The sequence below is a fragment of the Sebastes umbrosus genome, chromosome 9, assembly GCF_015220745.1.
Source record: "Sebastes umbrosus isolate fSebUmb1 chromosome 9, fSebUmb1.pri, whole genome shotgun sequence".
Classification (NCBI taxonomy): Eukaryota; Metazoa; Chordata; class Actinopteri; order Perciformes; family Sebastidae; genus Sebastes; species Sebastes umbrosus.
Window position 1 is genome coordinate 26,299,169 of NC_051277.1, and position 17,987 is coordinate 26,317,155.

Here is a 17,987-nt window from a genome sequence, read left to right on the forward strand (position 1 = left end):
ACCAGCTGTTAAAATCCACAACAGGGGACTGAGCCTGGACAGATGCAGAATTCCTTCGAATAAAGAAGTAATTCTGGGAATCAATGGAGTGTTTGTGGAGGAAGATTTACCAGACTGTGTGTGTGTGTGTGTGTGTGTTTGTGTTGGGGGAGGGGGGGTTGGAGGAGTAAACTCTAAACGGAAACCAACAGCTGCATTAACTGAACTCATGTTCTATTGCTGTAATGGCAGGTAACAGGATAATAATGCTAAAGTATCTCATGGTCCATGTCCAGTCCAAAACACTGATACATCTATATACTGTTGGTGTTCATCCATTTCATCTTTAAAAAGCACTAGCGTGTGAAGTTTGTTTCCAGGAGCTTCGTCGATACATCTGTCAAATTAGTAACAAAATGGACCCAAATTTAAAACCCAATTAATCAGGTTAATCCGTTTTTTTTTAGCCTATCAGACTGAAAGATGCTAGTTAGGGATGGGCGATATGACAAAATATACAGTCAGGTATTTTATCGATTGGATTCGCCAAAAATTAACATCTGGGTATTTTATCTTTCTCAACTGAATTTCCTGGAAATTGACGATACATCAACATAAACTATATATATTCGCTCGTAGATTTTATCCATATCGCCCGCCCCTAATAATAATGCATATCTGTATCAGCTGATATGGTGAGGAAAACATTAGATTACAGTGTGAGTTTGGTGAAAAATAAAACATCAGTGCATCTTTTCTGCAGATATATGAGGTGAACCTGGGAGGACCGGATTTCTCCCGTTAGCCATAAATCGACATGAATGCACAACATATTATAACTAATAGAAAAAAATGGTTGCAGTCTCACAAACCCTTTTCAGACCAGCTGAAGAAAGGTCTGTTTTAGGAGAATAACAATATCAGGAATGTGCCTGTGTATCCCTTGCACGGCCATTTGAGGATCTGATGGCTTATTGTGTATCTGTCTAACGGAGTGCGTGCCTGTGTGTGTGTCTACTGAACAATGCCATACGGATGTTTAAGGCATCTGTCAATATGAAGAGGATTATACTTAGTCTCTTTCCTCATTCTCGGTGGATCCGTCCTGAAGGCCAGTTAAACCCCTCACCCTCCGCCTCTAACAGGATGTGATGTAACAGCACAGGGACAGTGGGAGCATCTGCTATCAGTGCATTTGTCCTTTCCCCCCTCCAGTTCCTCAATTTGTCTTTTTGAGGCTCGTCAACAAGGACGTCTCTTTTATGGTGGTGAAACGGTCGACGAAATAGGAGCTTCATTCCCTTTTTCTTGTAACAAAGCAAATCTGGTTCATCACTAACTGCCGTGATCATTGGGAAGCTGTGAGGACGCTGCTTGCTTCTCCTCCAACTCAGCGAGGGACACCTCCAGCTGCTGGATCAGTACCCGCTTCTTGAACCTGTCAGAGAGACAAAGGAAGCAAGATTCAAAAAAACAAACCAGGGGAGATTCATGTAGGTGAAACTGCTTTAAAGTTAGAGTTGGTAATCTTCTACAATCTTCTACAATAATCAATAAATCAATTGCTCTGACAAAAAAAAGAGAAAAAAAAATCTGGACCGAAATACATCAAACCGGCAACACGTCATCCAGAGTTGGCTCACATGACCACGCCCCCTTTTGGGGGAAAACAATCCCATGTCCCTCATAGACGGGAACAGCTTAAAGAGAAGAAGTTGAAACATCTATCCAAACTTCTACTTTAAATAAACAGGTAATAATAATAACGCTACAATAGCCATGTTCGTTGTTTACGTTCATTATGATCATTTTGGGGGAGTGGCTTTGGAGGGAGGCCTGAAAAGACGGACTGTCAGTGTTGCTGACTTTCTCGCAAGATATAGCGACTTCTTTAATAAAGTGCCTTTCTTCTTCTTCTTCTTCTTCTTCTTCTTCTTCTTCTTGAGCTAATGCTGCTAGCTACTTGCAACTACCAGCAACATTGGGCTGGGTTTTTTGCTTGGATAATTTGTTTTAATCTAGCGTACTCTTGCTAGTTTCTTAAGATTACCAACCCTAGCTGTACGGACACTAAATCTACAGTATAATGTGACTGCAGTGATACCGGTCTTAACAGGCATGTTCTGTGTCAGACAGAGTTATTGTGATGCTTTAACTCCTATACTACTAAGTCTAACATGAGTCATTGTCCTTACCTGACAGCCTCTTTGATTGCATGTTGGATGAAGTACCTTTGAACATTAACTGGTCCTTTCACCTGCTGCAGTAGACCGAGTATTGCATCATAGTCTGAGAAAAAACAGGGACGGTAATGAAGAGACAGCGGAATGTTCCCAATATGACACTAACGTTATCAGATTAGAATAACAATGAACGTAACGTGATACGCTGCGCTGGCTCATACTCACTTCGCCCAGGTTTGCGGACCTCCTTGATGACCTGACTCCTCAGCTCTGCGTGGCTGCCATCTAGTGGGGCTATGAATATGGTCTCAAGCACTGCAGGGTCAGCTTCAGTGTCCTCTAGCTGGCTCAGTGGACTCAGTCGGTCACAGTTGTGTCTCTCCTCCAGCGGCTGCTCATCTAGACTATCTTCCACTAGTCCTATCTTCCCATCTTCCTCCGTCATGTCGATGTCCTCTCCTGGATCTGATGCTTCCAGCCCGGCCTTCTCTTCTAGGCTCAGTGGAGATGGGCTCTCAGCTACAGGGTCCATCTCAGCGGGCCAGATCTCCCCCAACTCAGACTCAGATTCAGACTCAGATTCAAGAACCCCGTCACCGTTACTGTCAGCGACCACCACGTTGTTGCCGTCCACTTCTGTAGGTACAACAAATAACAATTTTAAAGTACTATTCAGTGCCATTTGTGCAACATTTTCCAACAAAATCCTCATAGTTGCACATACAATATAACTCATGTTATATCACGTCTAGGTATATCTTATAGCTGGTTTAGACTCCATGACATCAGCCCGATTATAGCCTGACACGGCCATCGTAGAGTGTCTCCTCGGATCGGGAACAACAATGAGTGTCATGCACAACAACCGATCGTTTTATCTTGTGTAGTGTGTCATAGTAGACAACAACTGACGCCGCGTCTGGGATGCCTCAAGATGTACCGACAGAAAGTCTAGTCTGTTTGATTTTTTTTACCTTCCACAACGTGTTCCGTCACAGCCATGACTTTGGCCAGGAGCACAGAGTGATCTGCTGCGCAAGCGCGCACAACTGTAAATGATAGAGAAGCGAAAGAAGAATGATGTTGGTGCGGTGAGGTGGAATTGTGAAATGGAGGAAAGATTTGTGGAGAGCTATTGCAACATCACTCCAGTCTTTTTGATGTTTCCTCGAGGGACTACCACAACAGAGTGAAAAAATAAAAAAGCTGAAGGCACTTCAACAACCCGGTGAGTAGGCGACTGCCATTAGCATCAGGCTTCCTTCCTGATGACATCACGCACGTTGTGAAAGTCCAACAACGATGATTGGTCGGGGACCGACGTGTAGTCTGTCATGTCTCTTGGCCAAGTCACGGCAAGAATTTATGACTCTCTCTCTCTCTATCACCTGATCTGACAAAGTGACCATCGTAACCGACAAACATATTGTGCAGTCTGAACCAGGCATTACTCTTACCTTTGTGCTGTGGGATGGCTTTGAGGGGGTTCTGCTGCGCTTGAACCCCTACTGCACTCTTTCCCGCCACCACATGGTTGGTGCTAGCTGGTGGAGTCTGTGGCCGCCGTAGTAACGGGGACATGCTCCGCCTTCTCTTCATAGTGGTACTCGAGTTGGAATCGTTGGAAATTCCTCTTTTCTTACTTTGAGGGCCTGCTACAAACTCATCCGCCTCATCGATCATCATCCCCTGAGATAAACATATGGAAAACACAACATTAAAGAATGAATATATCTCTTAAAAAGCACATCGTGCATAGGTAAAGTTTACCAACCAGTAATTTGTGTGGATATATTTTTACCTTCTTATCCTGCTTGAAAGGATTCCCAAATGTGTGCATGCGTTTAGGTTGGTCGGGGTCGATCTCTCTCAAAGGAGACGTCATCATTTTTAGGTACTCCTGATAGTTTCCCATCTGAGCCACTGGGATACTGTGCAGATAGTCTAACAACCACAGGACATCTTATTAGCATTAACAAAAAATACTTTATAATACAGATATATAATATATTTTTTTTCTTTTGGCGTGTATCATTCATGTTCATTAAATGGCTGCTGCCAACTGCACACGTCTCAGAGCAGCCTTTGGACAAATCATTGAAAATTAGTTTTAATTGGATCTGCTTGATACAATTTAGATCAAGAGATAGATTCTTTTGCATACAGTATATGTGTAAAATGCAAAGTCACCTTAGTAAAGTCCAGAACCTCAATTCTGTGACCATTCTCTGGCTAAGATGTTTTGATGATTGATTTGACTTCTATGGACCTTTTATTAAAAAAATTACCCCGGGTCCCTCGGAGAGATATTTTTCAGTGAAAATAATCTATAATAGACACCATCTAAAGTACATTTCACTTTTTAAACTATAATTGATCATTTATTCTGGTAGATCATGACATTACATTAGTAGAAGACAACTAGATCTGGGTAGAAAAAGACCATATCAGGGTATAATAAGACCAGATCTGGTTAAGATAAGACCAGATCTGTGTAGAATAAGACCAGATAATTTATTCTGGTAGATCATGACATTACCTTTAGAATGATGTAAAATACACAAAGATTTAAACAAATATAATTTGGTTGGTACACTGGCCATCTTCTACCCTGATCTGGTCCTCTTCTACAAATGTAATGTCATGATCTACCAGAATAAAATATTAAAATAGTTTAAAAAGTCAAATGTATGTTAGAAGGTGTCTTTAATTGACAATTTTCACTGAAAAACATCTTTCCTTTCAAAAATAAAATGTTTCGCTCTACTGGATGGTGGCCATCTTGGATTTCTGGGTCAAAATGATATAACGCCAAACTGACGTCAGAATCGTAATATTCGTGGTCAAACGAAAAAGTGTCTTCATACATGATTCTAGGTGCTCTGGTTCAAAAGTAAATTTTTCAAGATGGCACCAGCAGCCATCTTGGATTTGGTCCTCTGGCAAAATAATCCCGGGATTTTTGGGAGGAACTGGGAACTGGCTTAACTTTTTATAAAAGGTCTATAGAAGTCAAATCAATCATCAAAACATCTTAGCCAGAATATGGTCACATAACTGAGGTTCTGGACCCTACTACCAATGACTATGTTAAGATTGCAATTAATTGTAAAACTTGACTTTTTAGCACTGTTCTCATCAGGACGGGGGGCCGGACGAAAGAATTCAATTAAAAATAAAATAACTTTGTTACATTTTCTCTAGATTTTTCCCTGATCAGTGGGATTTTATACCTTCGTCTTGCCCTCGGATCAGTTTTTGTGACGTCCGCAGCAAATTGGAGCGCATCCGGGTGAGTTGATCCAGAAGGTTCCGTCTCGGGATGTCGTAGGCATTTCGATAAGCTTGAGGTTTTAGATCCTGTGAACACAATCAGCATATCTAGTCAGAAAAAAAACACCAAACGTTGCACTTGCCCTGTTTTTACTGTAAATTTTCCAATGCACACAAAGTATGTCGTGCTTTTCAGAAAACTACCTTGTTGAGCAGGGCGATCTGGAAGCCAGCAAACTCTTTAAAGTTCATGTCCACCAGGCGAAGGGGCCCCTCCCCGGTGATGCCCTGCAGCAACTGCTTAAAGTCCCGCCGGTGGGCCAGAGAGAGAGAGTTGGAGTGGTTCTTCACCTTTATGCCGGTTTCTTGGGGAGCCTTCTTCCCCACGGACACGATTAGACGATCTGATTCCATCTTTGCCTTTATAGCAACAAAACAGGAACATTGTTTAGAGCATTTAGAGCGTTTAGAGACACATCGAAGCATTTTGAGGTACATTTTTCTATGCGAGTCTTTTGTATGAATAATTTCATACTTAGACATACACGATAAATAACGCTCCAAACTTAAGCTAAAGTTTGGTGAGGAAAAACTGGCATGGCCATTTTCAAAGGGGTCCCTTGACCTCTGACCTCAAGATATGTGAATGAAAAAATTGTAAGTTCTATGGGTACCCACGAGTCTCCCCTTTACGGATATGCCAACTTTATGTTAATCACATGCAGTTTTGGGCAAATCATAGTCAAGTCAACACACTGACACACTGACAGCTGTTGTTGCCTGTTGGGTTTGAGTTTGCCATGTTATGATCTGAGCATATTTCCTATGCTAAATGCAGTACCTGTGAGGGTTTCTGGACAATATTTGTCATTGTTTTGTGTTGTTAATTGATTTCCAATAATAAATATATACATATATTTGCATAAAGCATGTATATTTGTCCTTTCCCATGTTGATAAGAGTATTAAATACTTGACAAATCTCCCTTTGAGATAATCAAAAATGTGTGATTAATCTCGATTAAATATTTTAATTGATTGACAGTTTATATTAATATAAATAGTATAAATATTCTATAACTCCTCTATCACATAATAGAACAAAGTAGAGGATTTTGTTTTCCTCGTGTTTGGGTGACAATGTCAAAGTGTTTACCTGCTGGCTGAGCTTCTTCAGGTAAGAGATAACACTGTAACTCAGGCCACAGTCCATGGTGTCTGCAATAAGATTAGGTGCACCCATCATCCTCAACGCCTTTTTTAAGGGCTGTCAGAAGATGGCAAGAGGAAATTGTGGATGTTAGTTACATGCAGAAACAATATAAATCCATGTACTGAACTTTTACTGAAAGGTGACAGTGACGTAGCGTTGGTTTACCAAGAGGAAGTATGGAGGCATTGTCTTCAGGTACATCTCAAAAGACTGTCGCCACTTGAGGTTTGGTTTTAGTTTGTGCACTTTAAACAAATCATCTGGAAGGAGACAAAGAAAAGGAGGAGAATACAGTTTTAGCATTCTGGATCAGAGACCGGTCAGCCATCCACCTGCACCTCAGACTGTTGCACACACATTCATATTCAGGTGGTGAGTCTAAAACGAGCATCAAAACATAAACTACAATGAATCCCTCTAAATACCCCATTAAAAGATTAACTGTTTATGAAGTGGCTCTGTTAAAAGTTACTTGTGATGTGTTAATTATGTTTTTAGCTACAGTAAAGGTGATTGGGGGGGAAAAAGATTGCAGATGATGAAGTGACCCAGAAAAGGAAAGCTTTTTAAATTTAATATCAGCTCAGACGCACTGACCCAGAAGTTTTGAGGCCAATTTTAAAGAAAGGTTTCCTGCCATATGTCTTACCGAGGAGAGGAAGAAGCACTGGGAAGTTGTAAGGCATGACAAAAAGGTTGACACAGGTGAGATTGGTGCTGGCTTTAAGGTAGCCAAATGGCTGTCCCAGGTCGTTTTGCTTCCCGCTGCTGTTAACAAACACCTGAGGGCAACACAGGAAAATCATGAAGTCACATATCATTTTGGTTATCGAGCTTCAAAATTAAACTTGACCAAGCTTCACGAGTGAGGCTCATTACGAAATTCCTTCATCAAAAGGTGAAAGGATATTTCTAAATAAAGCTAGCAACCTCATTATTCTGGTTTTCAGTCCCGGAGGCAACAACAGAGACGGTGGAAACAAGCCAACAAAGCTGATGGGTGTGTGTCAATAATATCGACCGTACCTGCCAGCACATGTGCGGAGATTTCCTTTCCAAAATGTATTGGGTGAGCGGAGATGGCTCCAGTTCGTACTTGTCAAAGGGAAGCTTGTCGATCACCATGGGCTCACAGTCCACACAAGAGAAACGCACCACGGGATGTGCAGTGCGAGGCGGCTGGGAGCAGGAGATGAAGTTGTTAGACATACTTATCTGTGGTATGTACCAATGTGGTGTCTTTGCAAGAGCAACAGATAATAGAGATCACAGGATTTTGCAGAGTTGGATAATTGATTATATTGGCTGTAAGTCAAAATTACTGACTAATATTAGACAGAGAAAAACAGGACCGCCAATAAACAAGAGAAAGACAGAAAAATAAGACAGGCTCTGTTCAGACCTGGTATTAATATGAGTCCTCAATGATCGCATCACAAGGGGACAGCTCTGAGTACAGGTGTGAACGCACTCAAGACGCATTGAGGACGCATTGAGATCCGATCGCTCAGACCACATTCAAAGGTGGTCTATGCCACATATAGCCACATTCTTTTAGCAGTGTGTACGCGAATGTGTCCTGTGCCACATTAAGGACCGCCTACTCAACTGACGTCCCGCTGGGATCCGCGGGGGCTCACTGCTTGTCTGCCTCGCAGCATGGAAACGGCCTCTGTGCTTTACTGTATTCTGTCTGTACGACTGTATTTTATTAAAATATATCCTATCTATGGGCTGCATAGTCTACAGACTATCAGACTAGGCACGCGAAGTGCATTATTATCATACTGTCGGAGATGTGTCAGTGTTTTTGTTCCGGTGCTTTGCACTGAGCTGACGCCTGCCCGCCCGCCAGCTCTCGTCCCCGGCTCTCTTAGGCTCTGTACCCCGCTGTTGCCTGGCAAAGGCAGCGGTGTCGGCGGCACGGAGGTCCCCGGGGACCACTGGTACAATAACGTTATATGTTTATGTTAATAAAATGTACCCAAATTCACAAATATGTAGGATATTACTACTGACATTCATGTAATATTACGTTACGTCTGCTGTATTAGCCATGTGTTTACTAAGTGTTTATTTGCACATAGAGCGAGGAAGTGAGATCCGATCACATGTGGTCACTCACGCATGTGGAGACGCATTTTAATGCCAGATGTGAACAGACGTATTTAAAGCTGTCCACCACACCGTGATCCGAGCACTCAGGATGCATGTTAATGCCAGGTCTGAACAAAGCCACAGACAAGGTGAAAGAGAAAGTTTGTGTAAAACATAGTTCTTTAAGAGGTAACCTGCAGAATGACACACTAAAGGTGCGGCTGAGATATTTTAAGCCTCTCTGCTCACCAGGGTTGGAGAATTCTGGTCCGGCCAGAAGGACTCTGGTATGGGCCAATGCCCGACTGGAACCCCCGTCTTTGGGTTCGGCCGCACGTAGATGAGTTTGTGGCAACTGTGCCAAGGCTGTTGGCTGAAGGACGACACAGGACGACTTGACTCCACTGAGTTGTCTGTAAAACAAAAAAGATATGATACAAGGAAGAACACATTTCTCAACCAAATAACAAACACAAATCTGAATTTGGGAGCATCCGGTGTCAAAAAAGCCCTGAGTCACGGATATGAATAAGCTTTCATTTTATAATTTTATAAAATAGTGTTTAGCTTTTTAAACAAATACATATAACTTCTAATCTCTCCTTTTACCAGTAAAATGATGTGTGAGCAAAATTATATCAGAACATTTCTTTACAAGGCCACATTCTTTATACTCCTCTATGTGTGGCTGATCTAGAAAATGCACTCAGTTCTCCTTTTAGTGTAAAACTGCACTGTGATGATCCAAGATAAGAAGAATCTCTTCTGCTTTCACCTGTTTTACTGCCCACAGTATCTTTGCTCTAACTTACTGTATGAGATGTGATGAGATTATTTGCTCAGAAACTCACGTTTTGTGCGCTTGACTTGGCTCTTGGGTAGTGAAACATTTTGTGTATATAAAAATGTAATGACTGCTTTCTTTATGTCCATACATGTTTGTAAGATTCTTCATAACAATTATGAGGGCAGGATTTGCATTAAGGTAAAGTTGTCCATTCAGTGTGTCACTCACCTTCCCCAACGAGAGGCGGATCTGGCCCTGTCTTCTCAAAATTAATGACAACACCACTTTGAACCTTCTGGACCAGAGACTCCAGACACTGATTCAACATCCTCTGTGTCCGCACACAGTACGATCGCCCTGAGAGAAAAACAGGAGGCACAATCAGCATATATAATAGAATAAATGATCAGAATCAGGTTTATTTTGTATATACATACATGGAATTTGACTCCAGTTTTACGCAGCTCTCTCAATGTACTTACACAAAATATGAATAACAGCTACGAACAGCAATGACCAACAATAAAATAAGAATACAATAATAAAAATAAAATGTCTTTATACAAGTCAAGTGCTCTGGAAGTTGTAAACAATATAAATAGTGGAAAAAAAAAATACTGGATGGATATACTGTGCATGGACTGGATGATACAGTACAGTATGTACATGTGAAGATGTCTATATACTGCATGTACAGTGAGTAGGATTTATATTTACAGTGATAGATGATATGTACATATTACAATATGTACATAAAGTGATAGATGATATGTACATATTACAAAAAAAATTGCATTAAAGATTGTAAATTATAATCGATAATGGCAGGAGCGGATATTTGGTGTTAGAGGGTTATTGACAGTGTATGACTGATTACGTGTTCATCAGAGTGACGGCATGAGGGAGGAAACTGTTCTTGTGTCTGGTTGTTTTGGCGTAAAGAGTTCTGTAGTGCCTACCAGAGAGGAGAAGCTGAAACAGGTTGCAGTGACGCTTCCTGCCCGTTTATCATGAGCACATACGCACAATGATTCCTAAAATAAATGATGGTGTGAATACAAGACCCACGTCGGGGTGCCAAAGTAAAAAAATGCCAAACCTCCGGTGACTTCACACATCTGGGTGATGGCAGACTCATCCGTGGGGACGCTACCGAGCTGCTCAGTGTCTGGTGTGGCTGCTCCTGGCAGCCTCAGCACCAACGCAAACAGCCGCTGGTCCCAGCGAAAGGGCTCCTTGGTCAGCTCACTGCCTGCCAGTGGAGAGTTCAGAGGCAGGTGCAGCTACGCAGCAGACAGAGGAAAGAAAGAAAAGGAGGATGAGTTTATATACTGTATGAAAACAGCCACAGGTCACCATTTGCACAGTTTTACAAACCCTTACAATTTATTTCATTACACAGTCTGAACAGATTGCATTACTAGACGGTACAAAGTAGCACTGCTGCATTTGTTTGTGATCTCACCTCATCTGGCACCCCAGAGCTGTGTGTAAGCTTGTTCCCATCAGTGATAGTGATGATCACAGATGGTTCGAGGAAGAAGGGGTTACGGCCCTGAGACGGAAACAGTAACAATCAGCAATCAAATCCAAGTTCAAGCAAACAGTGACCCAATTTATTCTCACTAGTCTGCTTTATTTTCCGTACACTGTTCTGTGTGTCTCAGAAAGATTCTCCTAAAACATAAAATGCAGTAACTGCAGTAATGGCAAAATACAGGTGTACTATTTAAACAGAGCTCCACTTAAACACAGTAGTTAGTGTGGTATTACTGTAGCTTCACACCTCCAATAACCTCTTGAATACTAATATGAACAGTGTGTTGCAGCTTGTAATCTTTGCCATGTGTCAGAATGCATCTGTAAGCTGCAGAGTGTCCTTGTGTTACTCATTAAGGACAGAAGCCTCCACCACTTTGTTGTAGGGGTCAGCCTTGTCTAATTCAAACACACACCGAATGCATAAGTAGATTCACACACACCCGATGCACAGAACTTGTGGCACTACTTGAGCGTCGTAATCTTTCTCTGCCTTCAAGCAGGGGTTTGCAGAAACGATGTGTGTGAGGAGCTGATGACAGCGCTATGGTAACTGAGGGAGACGGAGTGGATTAAGCCGCAATCAAAAATCAATATTCTCCACTTCGTCTCCAGGTAAAGGAATAAAGAAATGCCAGCTGAAAACTTTGCTACAATCATTATCGAACCCTTCATTTATTGAGGAAACGTCCACATATACTGTATACGTTGGCTGTATCAGAAAAGCCTTGTTTTACACTTAATTACTAGCCAGTATGTCAAAGCTAATTTTGTCTTGTGGAATCTATTTCTATCCAAGGCAAAAACAAAAAAGCCAATACATATTCTTAACGATCACGTACCCTAAATTATTAATCTTTTTTATTAAAACAACCGATCCACCACTAAATGTGGCACTCCACTATATCATTGTCAATCATTGAGTATCAGGTGTTAAATGTGTATCTAATGTCATCTTTTCAATCACAACCAAAAATAAAAAGACAGATTAATTTGTTTTTTTATACAGTCATAGTATTTGATGTGTAAATGCGTAATGATTAAAATAAGGGCTGCAACTAAAAATGTTTTCATGATTGATAATTTTGCAGTAGTATTTTCTCAGTTAGTCTATTAAAGGAAGAGTGTGTTAGATCTGGCACAATCTAGCAGAGAGCCTCTCCCATGTGCCAAGCGTGTAAGTGAGCTATGGTAGCCAATTTGGTGCAGAGGTGGGAAGTGAGTGTTGAAGCAAGAGAGAGAGTGGCGGCGATGGCAACGAGTAACGTTATCAACTCTGGCCCAAGCAGGAAACGTTAACAGTGTTTGGTTTGTCCGTTTTGGGCTACTGTTGAAACACTGCGGTGCAACATGGCACACTCCATCTAGATAGGAACGGCTCATTCTAAGGTAACGAAAATACAACAATTCTTCTTATTATCAGGCGATAATATACACTAAAGAAAACATACTTATTAATATTATATTCCATTTCTGCCAATAGATCCCCCGAAATGTTACACACTACTACTTTAAACGCATGGTCTACAAAATGTCAGGAAATAGTGAAAAATGTGAAAAGTCAATATTTGGTATCTTTGCTTGAAAAACAACTTAGACTAGAAACCATCTTGCGATAGGATCACACCAGCCGCAACGCCAAATCAGGCCAAGGGCGTAAAACTTTCTGCCCCCCTACTTCCAGCGCCCTTGCTCGGACCACACTCAACTTCGAACACGGCCCTCATTTTGATCTCAACTACACACCTGTAAAGTTTCGTGACTGCATCTTGCACGGTTGTGACGCTATTGTGGTGACAAAATCTGTCAACAGGCAGACATATAAACACTTGGCAAAGTACCGGTTAACACTTGGCAAAGTACTCCAAACCGCCTCTGTGGTAGTTCCCGCTACATGTGTCTGCAGGACCACATTTCATCACATGATGACACACACACAGGCTCATAGGGTGAAAACAATACCAGCGTCGCTGTCGCGCCTGGTACTGATTAACTAGTTATCAACTGCTGCCAAAGAAATGCTTAACAGGATGTTGGCGTCAACATACCTGTCCGTAGTTGTCGATGCCCGAGACGAGGCGGTTGAGGTTGAGCAGGTCGAAGGCTGTGCGGAGAGCGTGGCCTAATGTAGTCAGCCCGGATGCCTGCAGGTTCTTCAGCTCGCACATGAAGGTGGCATGGTTCTCCTTCCAGCCGGCCTGAAATACACACATGGACAGCGTGCTGAATGGATTGCACAGCAGACAGCTTTACAACTGAGTAGCAGAGGAGTCCTGAAGTTACAGTGTATGATGAACAGCCACAATCCAAAATAGATCCACACCCACAGATACCCATACTATGTAATTACAAAGAAAAACAGAACATCAACTTTTGTTCACTGACAACCACTCACTGAATCATGTCAAGCATGCAACTGCCACCTTTGGTAAAATGACTTTATATCTTAGCAACCCATTGATTCTGTGCAGCATGACATAACAGTAACCATAAAATGAGATCAGCTTATGTCAAGCTCTGGAAATGGAAGATAATATTGCTGAAATTCAGGCCAACATTTGAGCTGGATGGCGCTGTTTAAGAAAGAGTCTAATTTCATACATGACAAGCATCCAGAAATACACTTCCCACTGTCGCTTGTCCTCTGTGAGGGAGATATACTCCCACAGGACGGGGATGTGGGAGCGTAACTGCTTTTGGACTTTCCTCCAGTGGGGTCAAGTACCTTACTACTGCAGCTTCATGCTTAATCTAAGGATGACCTGCAAGCTTACCACTTCCTCTATCAGGAGAGGGAGGGGGAGAGGCTGAAGACACGGAGAAAGAGAGATGAAGCACCAGTGTCTACATGTATGCTCTGAATCAGGCCAGCGGGTAGATTTTTGGATTATCATGGGACATTCATCCAAAACCCTGAATTTAGAGGAATTTCAAGGAAAGCTCAGAGTGTTCCATGAATGACGTTAGATAAATGTTACACAGTCATACAAACGTCATCACTGAGCAGCTGAGGCAACACTGAAGAAACATTCACGTGGGTGTAAGAAAAGTACCCAGACATAGGTGCTTGTGTAGGCCAGTAGAAATGTAAGGCATAGTTTGCACTCAATAATTCAGACTACAGAATATTTCTATTTTCCTCTCAACCAACCTCCTCTCTCTCCCTCTACATCAACAATTTATTGCCTCTGTAACTGTGCAATCAGAGTAGACCCATTCAGAATAACCTTGTCCTTTCATCATAATCCTCGGTGCACAAAGCAGGCAGAAACAACAAAGGAGAAGGCAATGGAGACAAAGAGAGGAAGAGCTGAAGGAATAGGAGTTGATGAGGACAGACTTTAGTAGTGAATAGCACTTCTTGGATTATTGGGCTGAAATGTTACACACAAGACTATATCAGTGGGACGCGTGAAGCAATGATCTGGACTTGGCAAATACTGCAAGGTCAATGACAGTGAAGTAGGAAGCAGCACATGAATGACAGCAATGGCATGGCACTCGTAACATTTCTCATGACCCCAGTCCTAAACACAGAGGCCTACTGTAGCAGTATAAAAAGTATGCAATGATGTTTTAAGAGCTGAGCTCAAAATGATCCTTGTGGAGGTCAATAAAGAGCCTCATATAGTCTGACAGTTATTATGCTTCTTGCACAACCTGTGTCAAAAGTACACGAAATATAGTGCAATAAAAGTATTTGAAAAAAGGGAAGTAGCTACTCTTAAAAATGACTTTGCTTATCTAACAAGAGTTATACTGATATCTTCCTTGCTTGTATGATAATTAGAAGTGTATCCCTAAGAGTGTAACATATTAGACTATATTATTATACAGTTTGTATTCAGTTATCATGAGATAGACTGTAATAGTGTGGCTTCTGGTCTGGTGCTCCTTAAAAAGAAAGCTGCAGCTGTTGGACTGGTGACATCATTTTCGAGTGTATTATAAAAACATGATAAACGGAATTAAGTAGTCGTTACAAGTACCCTTTGTCTTGCACACAATACTCTGTAACGTATGCCTCTGCATCTATCTTCTAAACATCTCACCAGCTACTGCTATTAAAGATGAATTAATCAATTACTTCCCGGCTCTGGCATTTTGTAATGTGGCCATGAGGCATGCAAACAAAACAAAAAGACTTTACAAGGAAAGCAAACTATTCTATATGCCTTCAAGTATTAATGACACGTGGTGGAGTAAGTACAGCAATGCATATTGTGTTGAGAATAACAGGGTGTTATTTGGAGGCAGATTAAAAAAAAAGAGTGTAACGTATTAGACTATATCATTATATTGCTTGTATTCAGTTATCATGAGGTAGACTGTAATAGTGTGGCTTCTGGTCTGGTGCTCCCTAAAAAGAAAGCTGCAGCTGTTTGACTGGTGACATTTTCGAGTGTATTATAAAAACAAGATATATGTAATTAAGTAGTCGTTACAAGTACCCTTTGTCTTGCACACAATACTACTGTTAATTCCCGGCTCTGGCATTTTGTAATTTGGCCATGCGGCATGCAAACAAAACAAAAATACTTTTACAAGGAAAGCAAAACTATTCTATATGCCTTCAAGTATTAATGACATGTGGTGGAGTGAGTACAACAATGCATATTGTGTTGAGAATAGCAGGGTGTTGTTTGTAGACAGTTAAAAAAAAAGAGTGTAACATATTAGACTATATTATTATATAGTTTGTATTCAGTTATCATGAGATAAACTGTAATATTGTGGCTTCTGGTCTGGTGCTCCTTAAAAAGAAAGCTGCAGCTGTTGGACTGATGACATCATTTTCGAGTGTATTATAAAAACAAGATATATGGAGTTAAGTAGTCGTTACAAGTACCCTTTGTCTTGCACACAATACTCTTATACTGGCATTTTGTAATGTGGCCATGAGGCATGCAAACAAAACAAAAAAAGACTTTTACAAGGAAAGCAAACTATTCTATATGCCTTCAAGTACCAATGAGACGTGGTGGAGTGAGTACAACAATGCATATTGTGTTGAGAATAGCAGGGTGTTATTTGTAGACAGTTAAAAAAAAGAAGAGTATGCTCTGGCATTTTGTAATGTGGCCATGCGGCATGCAAACAAAACAAAAAAAGACTTTTACAAGGAAAGCAAAACTATTCTATATGCCTTCAAGTATTCATGACACGTGGTGGAGTAAGTACAGCAATGCATATTGTGTTGAGAATAGTAGGGTGTTGTTTGTAGACAGTTACACAAGCCAAGAGATTCCTACTACAGACCAGCCACTGAAGCAGATCAGGGACTTCAGGGGGTTTGTTATGTGAGTACTAAGGATTGTATTTTATTGGGCATGAAAAGCTCAGAGAGATATGTGTGTGCCAGAGTCATTTGATTACTCGTGAGGATATAGCTTTGCAGACATGAAACCCCTGTAATGATTGCAGTGATGATTGCAGTGATTCACAGGTTGTATGTTTGTTTGTAAGAGTGTTAGTATGGTGGGCCCATTAATGCTCATAGTATCGGTATGACAAATAATTATCATATGAATAATGATCATTTTCTTCTAGCGAACTCACATTAAAAAAAAAAAAAAAAAAAAGGAAACCTCATGATGAAGAGAGGGGCTTATCAACTTTCAGCCCCTTCAGGCTGACTGGCCAATGGGAATGCGTGGATGATGCGAGGGGAGGAGCTGAGGATGATTGGCGGGCTCTTTGACCAATCAGGGCGCTGTATTTTTAAAAAAATCGCGACGTCACAGGCGATAATAAATCTCCCCGCCTCCATCTCAACGCCCGAGACCTTTTCTCAACACAAAAGCAAAATGTCCGCTGGACGGTCGGAGGCAGTGTGCAGCTCTCCGGGGCTCTGCGGTTATTTGGAGCAACAAAATAGCCGTTTTGTGTCGCCAACCGGGACAATGACTACAAAAACCAGAAGGACAATAAAGTTTCACTTAAAAAAAAACACGTTTCGACTGTTTAAATGTAAAAAAAGAGATGTTTATCAGTGTCTCATTACCTTCACTCCGTATGGTGGATCATCGAATGTAACTAGCATGTACCTGTCGCCTCTACTAGCCGGGTCTCGGGCACGCAGCTGTCAACAAAAAGAAAGCCAAAAACAACATATATTAATGTCGACCGTCGTGGCCCACGGATACCCTAAGCTCTCCAAAGGGTGCTTGCTGAAAAAAAGTCGGGGTAAAATCATTCTTTACCTTCATAAAGACCTCAACCGCGCCTTTAGCAACGTCCAGATACGTCGTACCCAAATAAGTGCGCTGATTCATAGAGGCGGACGTGTCTAACAGGAAAAGTAAAATAGGCATTTTAAATGTAAAAGCCGAGGTTGGATGCTTTTCTAAAATTACTGTTATCCACATGTGAGCTATCGTGCGGCCGTACAGTTCACACATGTGTGTATATATTTGTTATAATAAGCCCCCCTCCCCTCCTGAAGAGGGCCGCTGGCTCTGCTCTCTCTCTATCTGCCTTTCTACAGCTCTGCCTCGGCTAGCTGTTCAACTTCTGCTCCCTAACCGGAGGACACGCCCACATCCCGCCGCTGGCACGCCATTGGCTGAGCCCGGTTCCACTGGCCACGCCCCCCGGACAATATGTAAATATATATATGACGAGGTCGAGATATGGCGTGTGTCTTCTATCTATCTCAAGATTCAATATTCAAGATGTTTATTGTCACGCCGGTTATACAAGCTCAATCGTGTGAAATAATTTTTGCTGCTTTTTAATCTTGCCCAGTTATGTTGGCTTTTTTTTAAAGTTATCTTTCTTTCTTTCTTTCTTTCTTTTTCTTTCTTTCTTTTTTCTTTCTATTTTGTTTATCCTTATTTAATTTAATTTAATTTTGTAATGAGGCTGATCCCGGTTTCACTGGCCACAACCCCCATACAATATATAAATATATATAA

The 17,987-nt window shown here is 41.4% G+C and overlaps 1 protein-coding gene across 1 annotated transcript; it reads right to left on the minus strand.

Moving 5' to 3' along the window:
- Positions 1–434: 434 nt before the first annotated feature.
- On the minus strand, positions 435–17,564 carry ints6l (integrator complex subunit 6 like). Its single transcript, XM_037780387.1, has 18 exons — positions 17,274–17,564; positions 17,075–17,152; positions 13,119–13,268; positions 10,997–11,086; positions 10,631–10,814; positions 9,760–9,888; positions 8,994–9,157; positions 7,674–7,826; positions 7,297–7,429; positions 6,813–6,907; positions 6,591–6,701; positions 5,640–5,855; positions 5,396–5,522; positions 3,964–4,106; positions 3,620–3,851; positions 2,388–2,798; positions 2,175–2,268; positions 435–1,417 (listed from the first exon to the last, which is right to left on the minus strand). The coding sequence occupies exons 1-18, from the start codon at positions 17,469–17,471 to the stop codon at positions 1,315–1,317; spliced, it is 2,811 nt and encodes a 936-aa protein (XP_037636315.1). The 5' UTR covers positions 17,472–17,564; the 3' UTR covers positions 435–1,314.
- Between the last annotated feature and the right edge of the window lie 423 nt (positions 17,565–17,987).